General features: G+C 28.7%; 1 protein-coding gene across 1 annotated transcript in view; it reads left to right on the top strand.

The window, feature by feature from the left end:
• The window catches only part of LOC100169468 (tachykinin-like peptides receptor 99D), a 49,777-nt gene extending 34,482 nt beyond the window's left edge, over window positions 1-15,295 (top strand). The window contains exons 4-8 of the mRNA XM_008183127.3: window positions 4,294-4,442; window positions 10,568-10,883; window positions 13,512-13,612; window positions 13,738-13,828; window positions 14,640-15,295. Of these exons, the coding sequence (XP_008181349.1) occupies window positions 4,294-4,442; window positions 10,568-10,883; window positions 13,512-13,612; window positions 13,738-13,828; window positions 14,640-14,834 (852 nt within the window). The 3' untranslated portion in view covers window positions 14,835-15,295. The remainder of the gene's footprint in view (window positions 1-4,293; window positions 4,443-10,567; window positions 10,884-13,511; window positions 13,613-13,737; window positions 13,829-14,639) is intronic.
• The last annotated feature ends 1,470 nt before the right edge of the window (window positions 15,296-16,765 follow it).

Raw genomic sequence — 16,765 nt, 5'->3', positions numbered from 1 at the left:
AAAAAAATGTTGTATTACCTATGTATTTTTTAAATGTTTTAAATACTATAAGAACAACTTATAAGAAAATTTCTATTATATTTTCAAGATTTTAATATTTTTTATCAATATATATTTTATTGAAAAATTTCAAATATTTAAAACGCCTTTAATATAAATCGCTTAAAATAAGTCGACATATTTCAAAATTGTCTTTGTGCTAGAAATGATAACTTTAGTTATAGTGAAATGTTTCAACTTTCAAGCTTATACGATGAATGTCTTTTGCAAATTTGCAATATAAGTTTCAACAAAATAACAAAGAACTTTTGAGATCAAACTTCAGCTTACATTTTTTAGCAGCAAGAAGATTAACTTACAAGTAATCTTGTATCAAGGTCTTGTAGGTATTACAATTTGAAATTATATGATTTTTTTTATCTCACCACGAATTAATAAAACTAGGGGATGTATTTACATTAATTTGATACATTTCACTTAAATCTGAAGTTCCAACTTTTATTGAAAATATTGTGATTATGTATTCTTCAGATTTGATATTTTTTGATTTTTGCAAGAACAATTTATAAGAACGTTGTATTGAATTGTTAAGGCTTTTGAATTCCACACAACATTTTTATCAATACAATAAATAAAATAAAAAAATCTCAAAAAAATTAAAATTTTAAATGAAATACACTAACACTAGGAAGTGACAAATATTTTTAAATTTATATTATGTTTGGACAGTTCTAATGTCAATAGGTATTTAATGAAAATTGCCAATTTCTACAGTTATTTATTTTTGAATAACAATAAAAAAACAATTTTATTTTTAGAAAATTGGTTTTGTGGTAAAATTTTCCTTTTTTATATAAATTTAACGCGCAAAACTGCAAAAGAATTAACTAGATTCAATTTACATCCATAAATCACCTAAATTTTAAGTTTGAGGCTAAAAGTTAGAGGTAAGTAATACATTCAACGTTAAGCACAAAATACAAAATGAGCATTCTTCACACATAAATGTATAATTATTATGATCCTAAGCAGATAACTTAATTTTTAATAATTTTACCATCGCATATATTATTATATTTTAATGATGATTTTGAGAAAATTGACTTTCGACAATATACTTGGTAATATTTTACTTAGATATTTTGAGGTTTTAATAATTCATTTGGAACACACTTGCTGTCTCAAAAAGAATTTTCCAAAACGTACAAACCAATAATATTGACATTGTTAAAAAATAAAATAATAGGTACCTTTGATTTTTTTTATTTTGTATCATATTATTGTATTATATTTTTCTAAAATACAAAATCATCGACGTATTGATGTTTACATTGACGGTGATTTATATTGTATAGAGTGCGAACAAATCTGAATTAAGTATAAAATGTTTTTTTTCAAAAACGGAATTCACATGTTAAAAAAATATAGCGATAACACTCATTGGACATCGGATTCTTTTTCTTGGATATTTTATTGCCACCGCGCATTTAACGTTCCCTAAAAACTGTAAAGTTTCAGCTGCCGAGTATTTGAGCTATTTCACTGAAGTAATATATTATAGTTAAAGCATTACAAATATTTCATCAAACCATCTCACGGGTCGTCCCTATTCCATACGCTATATCCAACACCGTCACCCATCGGTTAATCATTCTCTGCTATATTATTATTGTTGTATGCGGAAAACAATAACCGGTCCCTTACGGTCCGCATTCAGCCCCCTATTGTGCGATTACCACCCGTAGGGTCGGATATCATTTCTTGGCCTCGTACCAAAATCCAACTGCTGCCGGCTTATAAACTTAAACTCTCATACGAGCACATAATAATATGATATAATACGGTTATATGCGTGTGCGTGCATATTGAAATATGTGTTTGTTCTATTAATTGTAATAATTAACGGTAATGACTCGGACAAAACCCTAAGCTAATAAATGAATTATTCTCAAATATACACCCCAAAAAAATAAAGATACAATTCAACCCACACGTTATACATTTTATTAGACGTAACCGACGGCGTAGACCAACGGTAATGTTCTATACAGTTTTCAAGGGATATATTATTATGCAACCAATTACATATATTATTATACCCGTGGCACCTATACGGCTATACTATTGTTTCAAAACGACAATAATAATTCGAATTTAAATGAACATCGCACTTGACTTTTAATTAAGATAGGTACTTGCTGATAATATATTAGATTTTTTTTTTTTTTAATAACATTTTCTTTGACATTTAGACAGTTTAGAAAGAGTGATTTATTTGTCTTTAAAGCTGTTTCTGTTGCAGTTAACTTAAAATTTACGAGTTTTTAAAATAAAAATTTCTCTCAGTTTTAATGTGGATTAAGAATTAACTTTTTATGTACCTATTATAAACTATTAAGTATTTAATATTTTAATATCATAAATTTGTTATTTTTTGCTATTCTAAACGACTGAACCAAACTGGTACCTATCACCCACTATTGTAATATAATTATTGTTATTACCTACACAATATCAGCTATAAATAATAATAAGAATACGTAAAAAAAAACTCTGTAATAAACTATTTGTTTTGAGCGCCACGCAATGATTTAGTGTTCGTATATTACGGGCAATTAAAAACAAAAAAACAGGCGAACATAAAGTATAATAATAATAATATGTCTACGGTATTTGTATTGCGATATAAATTTATATAATGTTTAATTTTCGACGAATAATTGGTATAATTGCAAACAATGTAATAAAATACAATATATAATGGTAACTGCGAATAAAACCGTTATGAAACATTCGAGTTTTGTAACTACAGTTGTTGCCTGTAACGCCAATACATGGTGTATAAATCATTATAATAATATTATATACCACAATACCGAGATAAATTATTGATAACCAAACGCGGAGAAAATGTTTAGATTCTCGGACTAGCGAGTAACACCAAAACGCAATTTCGCCGTTTATGTAGAGTCGATACTATAAATATAATATTATGTATAATATCGATTCGTACTGTTTTGGTTTTATTTAAGTCATTCTAGGCTATATTAAGTAGGTACCTACTACCTAATACCTAGTACCTACCCAACTATTCAAATACTTGTTGGTATTTAAAATCCATTTTAAATATACGTTTAAAAATGATTAATAATTTAAAATATATTTAAAATATATGTTATACTCATTTTATGATTTTATACTAAAGTATTTAAATAAAATCCAAACTAAATGTTATAAAAGTTTGGATTCACTCAATTAAAATAAATATTAATTCATAATTCTACTCAAATATTTATGTACCAAAATAAAACGTCTATAAGCAAATACTCTGGTTCAGAAAAGCGTTCATATATATTATGTAAGTAATGTAATTATATATAGTTATTGAAAATGTATCTAAATATTTTTTACTCAAGTACCTATACATACGGCTAATGGCTATACGACCTAATAATTACCTACTTTAAATTAATTTTAAAATCGTTTTGAACAAGACGTATATACCTATGTGGTTACAATGATATTATAACATCATCAAACGGTGGAGATTATTATTATAAATATCTCAACGTCTTACACAGATTAAAAATTATACGGTATAATATATTATAATATCAGAAGTACGAAGTCGTTTCCGTAAGATTTACCGTCGTGTTCATCGAAGGAACCATAATATTTTATTCTCACGCCCACATAACTATAATTTTATTTACCAATGATACCCATATATCGTCGAGTACCCACTGTGCGATGTTGTTGTTGTTAACCTATAATATTGTATACCGGGGACACCTTCAACTTCGAAAAACAGACCGGCACCGATGTTTATCGTTGCTAAATTATTATATGTCCGGTGCGGCAACGGGTCTGTCTCGGACGTCCGGTGCATGCGACCTATGATCATCAACGACATTATATAGTACCCAGAGGACAAGATAATATAGGTATACGCTGCATACACGAATAGACCCGATGAAAACGGCGTTGTAGATAATATTATTATTGGGCTGTAGCAGTAGGTATTACAACATTTGATTCCGATATCTGGTGTTCGCTTACTTACTATACCGTGTTGTGTATAATATAGAGTTGAATATATTATACTCAACTTTTAGGTAACGTTTTACGGACATTTTTTTACTAACCTACATAGTGTAGGTGAATACGATAATCATTTTAACGGCTCGTTAGATTAGAGAAAAACAACAAAACATAACCATCGTGTTAATTACGACGGATAGGATAGGATATCTTATGACAAAATGGCTAATTTATGTTTTTTTCCTTTTTTAGTTTCAAGCCGCTCTGCTTCAACGATGGAATCTGCCGTCGTTCATGTGCGCCTTCTGTCCATTCATACACGTCCTTTCCATTACAGTGAGTGTGTTCACACTGACCGCCATAGCTGTGGACCGGCGCCAAGCCATACTCAATCCGTTCGCGTGAGTATATTATATTAATTTCAACTGGTAAGCCTTTGAGAATTGGGTCATATTCTTTATTAAAGGGTAAAGCAAAATTCAGACGGTTTTACGCCTGTGATGTTATCGATTCCGCCGAGTCTATAATAGTTACGACGAACAGCATGCGTATAATTAATCCTTACTTAGTATGTAGGTACTTAATTGCGGCCGACATAATACTAAATAGTAGGTATCTACTACCTATATGTATATTATTATAAATTTATTTATTTATTACCTATTGTTTATCAAATATTTTTTGTAAGATTTAAATTGTTGAATATTGTTTTCCGTTGCAAGTAATAATTAATCAACCGTAAAAAAAAATACCATCGATTTACGATGCAAATTAAACACGTTTTATTCAAATTAACAATGAACAATTAATTCATTATAATTTTTATCGCTAGCTAAACCAGTACAAACGCATAATTGCATACAAATTACAATGTACAAATAAAGCCGATTCTTAATTACTTATACACTGATTGAATGAATAACAATTGGATTTAATGAAGTTTTTAACGGATTTTTAAATAATGTAATATATGATGTAAAACAATAGGACTAAACAAAAAGAACTCATCTCACTTCGTTTGCAATATTCTATTACAGGGTATAGACGTATAGTAATGTATTTGATGTTAGTTTGAATTGAATATATTCTAATGTAAATTATCGCATAATTGGAAAAGATTCTGGGAGGATCTCAGTTCAAAACCGCGCCTAATTTTTGCATTAATTCAACGGTTGTCAGCAGTTTTTTTACGACAAAGGCTATTGAAAAACCAAAAAATGCATGTTTTAAGTTCCGTATCAACTTTTGATCTAAAATATATGAAGATTCTACATGAAACTTTAAAAACAATTCTCCGAAAAGTGTTCAAAGGAAAACATAGTAAAAAAAAGCGTCACGGTAAAAATGTCAAACCAATACATTCCTCTGTACGTATCCAGTCTGAAATAGTTATAATTTAAAATTGTTTAATATAAAATTCTGGTATTTTTAAATGATATATGGTGTATTGGCGAAAGCGGCATGCGAGAACTTTGATACGTTGTAATAAAAAATAAAACATTGTTGAAGATAGAAGCATAGAGCTACTTGAAATGTTGACTTGAGTTGAGACTAAAATATTATAATAATTTGATAATATCTGTTACACTTATGTTATAATTGTATATATTGAAATATTTCATGTAATTAACAATGAACATTGATAGGTACTAAAATAGTTTTATTTTTATTTAAAAAATTCAATTTAATTAATTCCTATTGATGTCTATAGTTTAAACAGAATCGTATGTATTTTTTTATACACTGAACTAGGTTCTTATTTTTTATTCTTCTCTCTTTATTCGCCACCTTTCCTTTCGTATTAGTACCTAATATTTTAAAAATGTATATTAATGTTGTGCATACTGCTCGTGTGGTAGGTAGGCACCTATGTTATCCATATTACGTATTAACATTATGTACAATATATTATTGTTTTCCATTTGATATTTAGATAGTGTATTTATGTAACACACTCTAACCAGTAACCACATGTCATGTAAGTTTTTAAATTTTGTAATAATTTTGATACCAATAATTTTTTAATAAATGTCTGTGTTAATACTCTTAAATACAATTTTAGTGATAACTTACTTATCTAATACTTTTTTTCTCGTGAATTCTTAATATATTATTATAACATTAGCTGCAAAAAATACTTAATAGGTACCTAGTGTGATAATTTTATTTAAAAAATAAATATAAATAATTAAGTAATACTTGCAACTTTAAACCTTCAATGTAGCCAAGTCGCTTTGATTGTAGCCTATATAACTAGATTCACAATTTTAGAGTAAATTATAACTATAGCTAGTAGTTACAATTGATAGTGTAACTTGTCCATTCAACGTTCACGTTCCTGCAGTATAAAATATAATAATATATTGCAGAATAATAACGTATACATTATATAATATAATATACTTGTTGTGTGGGTCCACAGAATCACAAATACTAATCCAATGAAATCCCTTGGGTATACATTGTAAATAAGAAATCCTAAGCACGTACGTTTATTATTATTTTACATAAATAATAATGGTGCGTAATATGCATGTGAATAATTTGCTATGGTATTTCTTGCAATGTATAATAAATGATGATAAACAAGGTATAATACAACCAATTTTATGTTATCAGTAGGCTCAGAAATCGCAGCCATAACATACGTTATGTGGCTGCTGCTACTAAGAGATTATCTTAAGGGCCCTGGCCCATATGGCTGCCATAACATTTTAAGAGTTTCCAAGCGCCAAAACTATTGTAGGTATGCGCGGAAACGTCGAAGTTATTGAAATTACATATTTTACGCGAGTGAAAACCAATATCACACACGTACGAGATTTGCACATAATAACATTAGTAAGATATACGCTCACACTCTTCCGCCCTGTAAAGACGACCAGGAATGGAAGAATTGGTAAATTTTTATTCAAATGTTGTACTTGCCGTTAGTAGTAACTGCACTGACTGTACATATCGATTGCACGTTCTACCGATTCCTCGAGTAAACCACATAGCTACGTGGAACAGTAACGGATGCATTATTATATAGTTACGTCGTTTTTATAATAATAATAATTATGATATCATAATATTATTATTATATACGTGGGTTTATAATATGCCACGGAATTTCGCTTGCGAGAAAATTATTCTTACGAGATGATTGTTTTATTTTATTTACCGCAAAAAAAGTTATTTCATCAAACCGAACCAATCAAGTGTTTCAAAACTAAAATGTCCCGTCAATAATATTTATAAAACGAGTGTTGAGAAAAAAGCACATGACAGTAGTTTTAACTAAGTTACAAATTTTAAATAAAATTGTAAATAGTTAGCTAAAATAGTAAATAATATAATATCTATATACTCGTAGTTTAAGTGAAAATGATTATTATAATGTCATATTGCCTAAGCAACATTATTTATTAATATTATGATCAAGTAAAAAAATAACTTGAAACAACAAAAAACTACCAAATCTATCAGTCTTACATCTAAATTAAAGAACATAATATTTAATAAATACTAATACTCCATGATGAACGAAATAAAAGATGATTACAATTTACAAAACTAATAATCATGGAATTGATGACCGTGAAACCAAAAATCGTGATGGACTGTCATAACTATATTATACAACAGGGGCATAATTTAGGTGTTCTATATTATAATAGTGTAGGCTATAAACCTAAAACTGACTATTAAAATAATTGTTCAATACCTATTTCAATAATAATAATTAAATACTAAATAGTAAATATCATGTATGTACCATGTTGTTAAAAATTATAATTACAATAAATATAGATAGGTAGTACCCAATATCTATAATTTGTATAGATATTATAAACAGTATCGACATTTCAAAATTAAATTCAGTTGTATTATATAATATTATTATTTATTATTTTCAATCATTTAGTAAGTATCATACACAATAAACGGGCAATACTAAGAGCCGGTGAAGTAGACCTGCTGTATATATTAGGTAGGTATATACAGTAGGTTTCGAGTTTATAGGTCGTTGTTGAGTACTTGAGTAGTTCACTGTAATAGTGAAATGGATGAGCTTAATAATTATTTAATTTAATGATAAATCATTACATAACGATTCTGAACAGAAAAGTATTCCAGTCTATATATTAGGTTATATTATTGAATTAAAATTTAAAACATCCATTATAGAAACCGATTCAACGGCGAGGTAGGTAGGTACACTCGAAACTTAGTAAACAATAAACATCAGAGTAACTTCCACGGTTTATTTACATTTAGAAAAATCATGTAAATTAATGTTAAGAATAATACCATAAGAGTTATGATTTTATGACTATCATGAATTGGAAATAAAAGTTTAAGTTAATTGTTATTACTTCCAAGTCAAAACAAGTTTTCGTGATTTGTTCAGCTATTGAAAAAATAATTTTGAATTACATTATGAAATTAGTTAAAGATCAATATAAATATTATGTTGACATTTTCAAATTATAGACTTGGTCCAATAAAATTAGCATGAATAATTATTTTTGCGCTCTTTCCAAAAACTATTTATGACAATATGATATTTTTTTAATCATGTAAAAAGCTTTTTTATTTACGAGATTAAGCGGTAGAAAAATATTATTATATTATATAATTAATTGAACGATCATTTTTCAATATTATATTCAAAACATTAACCCCAGATTCCAGTTACTATGTTTTTTTATACTTTTTAATCAATCAATAAATTCATCATGGTATGATAAGCAATAATAATTCCTCTTTCTTCTTATTCCCCAATATATAGGTAATGTATTAATTTAGACTAAGACTAAGCCTATGGATTGGAATGTTTAATTTTGCAGTGCCTTTTATAAACTTGGTTAATTACATTAATTAATTTACAATTTGATATATTTTATTGATATAAATCATAATTTTTTTATTTTACACATTTTTTTTACTTTTAATTATAATGCACATCACTGCATTGTTCAACAATAAACATAAAAAATTCATATTATGTTGTACATTTTTTCAAAAGTAATAGGTAGTCATATTATTGTAAAAAAAGAATGTTTTATGTTGTGTTTTGAAATTTTGGAAAATATTTCTTAACTTACCCTTACTTCTAGAACCTCTATAACCTGTGTTATAATTCGCTTATTATTTGAATTCTATAAAACCAGTGAATTTATCTATAGTCAAAAAAAAAATTATAAAAATAATGATAACAATGTTTCTATAGCTTAAATTTAACGAAACTTTGGTTTTCTCCCTTAATCTATTTTAAAATTATAAAATGCATTACCTTCACGACTCCACTTTATGATAGATTGGAAATAATTAGCAATTTAATTTTTTAATTTTTAACATATATTTTTCATATTTTAACTAAGTTAAATAATTATTTTTCTATGAATTATTGTTTTTCAGCTTATAAGTTATAGTTTAAATTGTTAATCTTTAGTTTTAAGACCGTTGTTTTTCTTGAACAAAGTAGGTACTTTTGACATCTATATCATCATAAACACTATGTATATTATTTTATACTTATCTCAACATTATATAGTTATTTCCGTAACCTCTATACGGTTTTTATTACACATCCCTAAGCTAATCCGATACAGCCCTAGCTAGTGTGACTGGATTTAGTTGGGTGGGTATTGGGCGGTATATATTATTTATTATAATACGATCACATTGTGCTGTAAGTATGTGATATTGTTATGAAAGTAAGTACACTACGAACTATTGCGTCAAATAAGTTTCTTATTTTATTTTTATAACAATCCTATTTACATGATTTTTATACGAACACCAGTAATAATAATCTATACAGACGCTTTCGCGTTTATCTCCTCAACCGTACAACGTGCTCACTCACCTAGATAGGAATGTACATAGAAAATATAAGAACGCAGTGGATCAGCCAATATTTTGTGAAAGCTTTGTCGCATCGTGAATTCTCACACACCACGCGTAATTTGTATCGTTTAACTGTTTGTCCATTTATCATGATCGATCGATCGCTTTGATGGTCCATGATCATGTTAAAGTAAATCAATATATTTTGTAGAACAATAAATTAAAGCTTTGCACGAATCGGGTGAAAAAACCTCGCCTGCAGCTTTCTAACATTCATATTGCATTATAAACTTCGAGTTCAACGACAGATCTACTATGGTCTACGATACATTGAATAGGATACGACTCAAATTATTATATCCAAGACAACCATATTGGCATTTGGCGGGGAGGGAACACAAATCAAAAACTACAACAGATAAATAATTTTCTAAAAACTGTATAACTATGGTTACCGGGTGACAGGAAGAAAAAAATCTTTACAAGTACCTTGGTGTATATATTATATTCAGGCGTAATAATATAATAATTTATTTATTATTTATTATGATTTCATGGACCAAGACATTTTTTATTTATATTTATGAGTTATTATAATCTCCTTAAAAATGTTATACCTGCCTAATCCCAATAATAGAAAACAACAATAACAATAATAACAACAGTACTTGTGTGTTTGTGTTCGCAGTGCGAGGACGTCAAAGACCCAATGCCTGTGCGTGATCGCGTTGATCTGGATCGCCGGTCTGGCGCTGAGTTCGCCGATGGCGTATGCACAACGGGTGGTTTTCGTGTCCGAAGACTGGCCGTTCTGCCTTAACGTCAACTTGTCACAGAACGTCATGCTCGTTTATAGGGCACTGCTGGTAGTCGTGCAGTACGTCATACCACTGTCGATAATGACGTGGGCCTATTCAGGGATAGGATTCGCCCTGTGGGGTTCATCAGCTCCCGGAAACGCACAGTCACAGAGAGACTTGAATCTGATGAGAAATAAAAAGCGGGTAAGTCATATTTTTATCTAGAACACCATTATTGTAATTTTTAGGGTTTCGTACGGTAAAACGGAACCCTGTTACTAAGGTTCCGCTGTCCGTCCGTCCGTCTGTCACCAGGCTGTATCTCATGAACCATGAAAGTTAGAATGTTGAAACTTTCACAGATTAAGTATTTCTGGTGTCGCTATAACAGCAAATACTAAAAATCTTAGAATATATAATATAAGCAGTGTTGCCAATATATTTATAGCTAATTATGGTACGGATCCTTTCGTACGCGAGTCCGACTCGCACTTGGCCGGTTTTTATTATTATTGATATCTATACTTATTATTTAAATTACAATTGGACAAAATGTATAGAAAGGCATTAAAAGTTTTAGGTTTCACTTATTTATAACTAATTTATAATCACTTATTTCATATCGACTACCACCGCCAGAGTTACAGTTATAGCCGTTAAAACGTATGTGTATGTTCTGTATAATAACCTTACAAATTTCGATTTTTTTTTAGATCCACCGTGTTTACTATACTCTTTATCAACTAAGTAATGCATTTTAATGTATATATATTATGTAACTTTTGCTCATCTTGGGCGTAATTAATTAATAAATAATAAAAATAAATAACTAAAGAAAATTTGTAGAACATAAACGACTAAAACTTTAAGTATACCTACTGGTGAATTTAGCTTTTCAACATATTTTTACGCCCAGATGAATTATTAGGGTAATATTATGGTGTTTTTCTTTTTACTCTTCTTAAAACTTACTACATCATCCAAAACCAAATAATATAAGACCACAGTAAGTTCTTCCTTAAGCTCTTTACAAAATTCTATTTAATTTGTAAAACATGATAATAATATTTTTATACATTTTTTAAAAAAAAAAACTATCGCACAACTTAAAAACGTATAAACAGTTATTTTCGTACTCTATTTCCAATTTACCAATATAGTGATGTGATAATGTTTTTATTGATTTTCTAACCTAAATCCAAGAAAATAAAATCTAATGACTTGTACATTTTTAAATGTTTAAATTAATTTTGTGAATGCTTGATGGATAGTGGATACTATCTATAAAACAGAAAAGTCGTTCAAGATAGATATAATCATATAAATTACAATTTCAAATTTTGTTAAATTTTTGATGTAGGTTACACGGAAGTTTGTTAGCTTAAAATTTATGTTTTAAGTGAAATTATTACTTCGAAATGGTACATATTTTATATTATTATCGGTTTTGAAATGTAGAGCATTTATGTTTAAGCAACCTATAATATTGAGATCATTGCTCTAAATCATACGTAGGTACGTACAATTGTACAAAGTAGGTAGGTATACTGCTATAATATAACTACATACCATAAAAGCACATTACGTGCTTATAACTAAGCAAAATATAAACAAAAATGTAAAAGTTCAGGAAAATCGGCTTTTTGTATGGATGATAATTAATCCAAATGTCTATTAACTATTAAGTATATTATTAAATATTATGTTTTGCATTGTTTGTGAATTTCCTATATACGACTCCATTTTATTATATTATACTGTCACAATACTTGAATCTTTTCATACACTATTTTTCTCCGGTTTAACAAGCAAGTAAGCCTGCAATGTTTATTACTTAATACTTACTATTTATTGGCTATGACAAAAAAAATTATTTTTATTCTGTGACCATAATCCCAGGTTGTTTAGTATACCGAAACGTGGGACGTTTTCGATTTTAACTGTTGGATGATTTCCGTTATACGGAAATTACCACCCTAATTTATTGGCAATAATCCAGCCATATGTCTCTTTAGATGCTGACAAAAAAAATTTGGTTTTACGCTGTTGATCGCTTATCTACTCGAGGTGGTTTTGCATAACAAATTGAGTGATGTTTTCGATTTTAACTGCTCCAACGAGCATAGCCATCGAGTGACCCCGCGGCGGGGTCTCTATAGGTATTTTTTTCAGACCCTATAGCACGGTTCCTATTTACGCTCATTTGGACAGATTATGTAAAACCATCTCGGGTACGTCACATCTCACAGATGGAAAACCATTTTTTTTTCGAACATCTATTTTAGAGACCAGGTTTGATTTTTCCCTTTAGTTCGTTTGTATTTTTTCTAAAGTACACACAAAATAATATTGTTCACGTATTTACCTATTGCAACTATACTAGTTTAGAGTTTATAATAAGGTTTCAAATGGATTTTTTTTATAGTTATATAGGTACAAGTTTTTTTTAGATTATTATAATATACCTTATACATTTTTTCTCTTTTAACTTGTGGTAGGTTACGTTCACAATTCATTCAAGTAGTAGATAAAGTTGAGTATTCTATTTTACCTTTACGTTTACACTGATCTTAAATCTGTGACCAGAAATGTCATTCACATGACTAACTTTAATCCCGTAAACATCCTTATCCGGAGACTTTTCCACACGAAGAACACTTAGTATACCATACACATTCACACGTAACACGCACACAATCAACATAATAACTACCTATATAGGTATTATATATTATATTATTATAATATATTATTATACGTACAATTATTATAGTTTATATTCATATCAAGTTAGAATGCACTGTCATTAAACTTGACACGATTATTTTCAAGGTCATAAAAATGCTTATCATCGTCGTCGCGCTATTCACGTTGTGCTGGTTGCCCCTGCAAACGTACAATCTATTGCAACACATATTTCCTCAAATAAATGAGTGAGTACCTATTGTATTTATTATTATAATTTTATTATGTTAAATTAATAACTAAAATCGCTGTTTTCCCGAGGACTTTCTACTTTTGATAAATAATAATACACTTTATGGTCATTTCATTTCAGGTATCCTTATATCAACATAATTTGGTTCTGTTTCGATTGGTTTGCCATGAGCAATAGCTGTTACAATCCATTTATTTATTCTATATACAACGTGAGTATAGAGCATCCAAGTTTAATACATAAACACTTTTTATTTATTATTATAACTATATTTTATTCGTAAATTGTAACCAAAAGTACAAAAGTAAATCTTGATATAAAATTTAAAATTTTTTGGCATATTATACTCTGGCGATATTATATTATCAAAGCTCTATTTAGATGAATATATATGAATATATATTAATATATTATTAAAACACTATTTTCGATACGGATTCTCGTGGGAACTGCATATGAAATTAATTGGATTATGTATATTATACAGTACCTATATACTCTGCAGTTTAATCGTAATTACTTAACAGTAGCCAGCGAGTAATGTTTTATAATAAGGACTTTGGTACAGGCAATTTCCATACAAATTTAAGATGATTAAAATTGAATATGTATTTCATAGTGTTCTCATTTTTTTTTACATTTTACTGAAATCTACAAACACCCCAATGACAATAACATGGATAGGTATTTTATAATTATTTCCGAAAAACATATACTTCTGTTCAAAGTTGGAAATTTATGTTTAACCCCCAAGTAATATACTTTATAAGCTTATTTTATGTTTATTTTAATCAAACACCGTCAACATAATAATAATGTAATAGCCAAATAAAAAAATACAATTATCCTACACCTAACTCATCGCTTTGCAGGCTAGTTTATAGTTTATACGAAATAATGTCTTATGTAATATCGATGTTTCACCAACATCGACGGGTCTGATAAACCGTGACTGAAAATAAAAATTTACCTATATCGATAACAACATTAAGCTTTACGCCGACGATAATTGTTATTCGCAGGAAAAATTCAAACAAGAGTTCAAAATGCGGTTAGACTTCATGGCTGGTAAGAGGCGGCTTACCAGGGATCTGAGCGCGTTTTCCAGTGGCCGATTCGAGTGGCGCACCAATCACGTGAACACGCACGAACGAAACCTGAAGCACAGCTCGATCGTCACCAACGACACGCCACTGATACTCACACCCGACGCGTGATTGATCGATTGACCGACAGAAGAACTGTGGCCTCGTGAGACGTTATTGATTTAATATTTATTTCAGTGTAATTGATATTGTTGCGGTTTCGATGTAAAATAAGTTTTTTGATTGTCCCCCACGCACAATAATATAATGAGATATATGTCTTGGCCGGAAGTACCGACACTCCATCGTCCCCGTTCTAGAAAACCGATCCCGTGTGATTTTTTCTATCATCACTTTGTTTTCTTACTCCTACTATCATACATTTCATTCTATTTGCTATAAAATTGTTTAAACGATTGTTTATATACCATACATGATTAAAATATGTAATATAAGACTCATAAATTATAACGATTCTTGTTTTATGACGTTGAAACTATATCGATTTCGATTGGTTTTTCAAATGAATATTGTTCATTTTATGTATTTATATATATTATAATATATAGGTATGTTTACTGTTCCAATTCCAATTATTGTTATTTTTATTGACGGAGTCACCTTCTAATATTTCATCTAATTTTCTAATTTTCACAAAATAGTTTATTATCAGTTGTCACATATTTTCTACGTCCAAAATGGCCATTGTTTTTCTATGACAAGTAACGATACAAACCTATACAGAATCTGTTTGCTATACCTACCTTAGTACGTTATTCCGTTATTCCTTAGTTTTCATCTGAGATTTAGGAAAAAATGTTCCTGAGTTTTTTGGTTTTGTTACGCCTGTACAATTTTGTATCAAAACTGTAACTAACTTAATAAATACCTACTTACACAATATACAATTATTAAGTGTAATCACTTGTTATACATTTGTATTATGTATTTTATGATTATTTATTAGAAAACAATATAGTCAGTACCTACACAAATATCAGAAACTATACATAATTGTTTTGTAAAATGGCGTTTAGGTTATACAGGTTTTGTTCAAAATATGAACTTTGCTGCAAACGACAAATAAATTATTTAAGAAAAATCTAAATTTTACTATTCTCTGATGATACGGTAAGTGGAGAGAATTCATTTTTTTGCCACCCACTAAAGTGAACAATCAAATACTCAGCGTGGAATGTGGATACAGTAACACTCAGTAAGTATTGTCTTAAATTGATTATACATTTCAGTAATAGTAAATTATTCGTAAGTATCAAGCAATTTGAAAACCCGATAGTTTAACTTATTTGTTTAGCTCAAAAATTTAAAATCCATTACTGTATAATATAATATATATTAAAGTAATATTATACAATAATATAAATGAATAGGTACTTCAATCTAAATAGTATAGGTATTATTTATAATAACTATATTTTTTCAAAATAATATCATATATTTTCGTGAATAATAATAATTATTGTTTATTATAATGTACATTTTCCGTAACTACCAAATACTTCTAACATGACGTTTTTAAATAGAAAATATATTATATTATTGTAACTAAAAAATACTAATTTAAATAGGTAGTAAATTATTTTTAAAAAATGGCTGGAGAGTGGAGACCAACAGGCTGGATATCTCGTTCAACTCAGTAACAAATTATAACCTTAGGTATTCAAATCATAATAACAATTAACAACTATAATATTATACTAGCTATTAGGTACGTATATACATTTAGAACTATATAGTTTACTAGCTGATCCCGTGCACTACGTTGCTTGATAAAAATGTCAACTCAATATGATTCAAAATTTGTGTTTAACTCGTTGTTTAATACCCGGCGTAGTGACGTTTATAATTCCTGTGGTTTTAGCCCATCTTAATCTCTATTAAAGATTTTCAAAACAGTCATAACAGTGGTTAGTGGTTAGAAGTCACACTCATTTTGATGGTTTTGGCCAAATATAAAATACAGGTCTAAAATTATATTCAATCATAACAACTATTTTATTTTTTTAAATATTTTAAAAATTAAGAGCGCCACTTATCGAAAT

The sequence above is a fragment of the Acyrthosiphon pisum genome, chromosome A3, assembly GCF_005508785.2.
Source record: "Acyrthosiphon pisum isolate AL4f chromosome A3, pea_aphid_22Mar2018_4r6ur, whole genome shotgun sequence".
NCBI lineage: Eukaryota > Metazoa > Arthropoda > Insecta > Hemiptera > Aphididae > Acyrthosiphon > Acyrthosiphon pisum.
The sequence above is the reverse complement of the archived record's forward strand: the minus strand, read 5'-3'. Positions and strand labels throughout refer to the sequence as shown.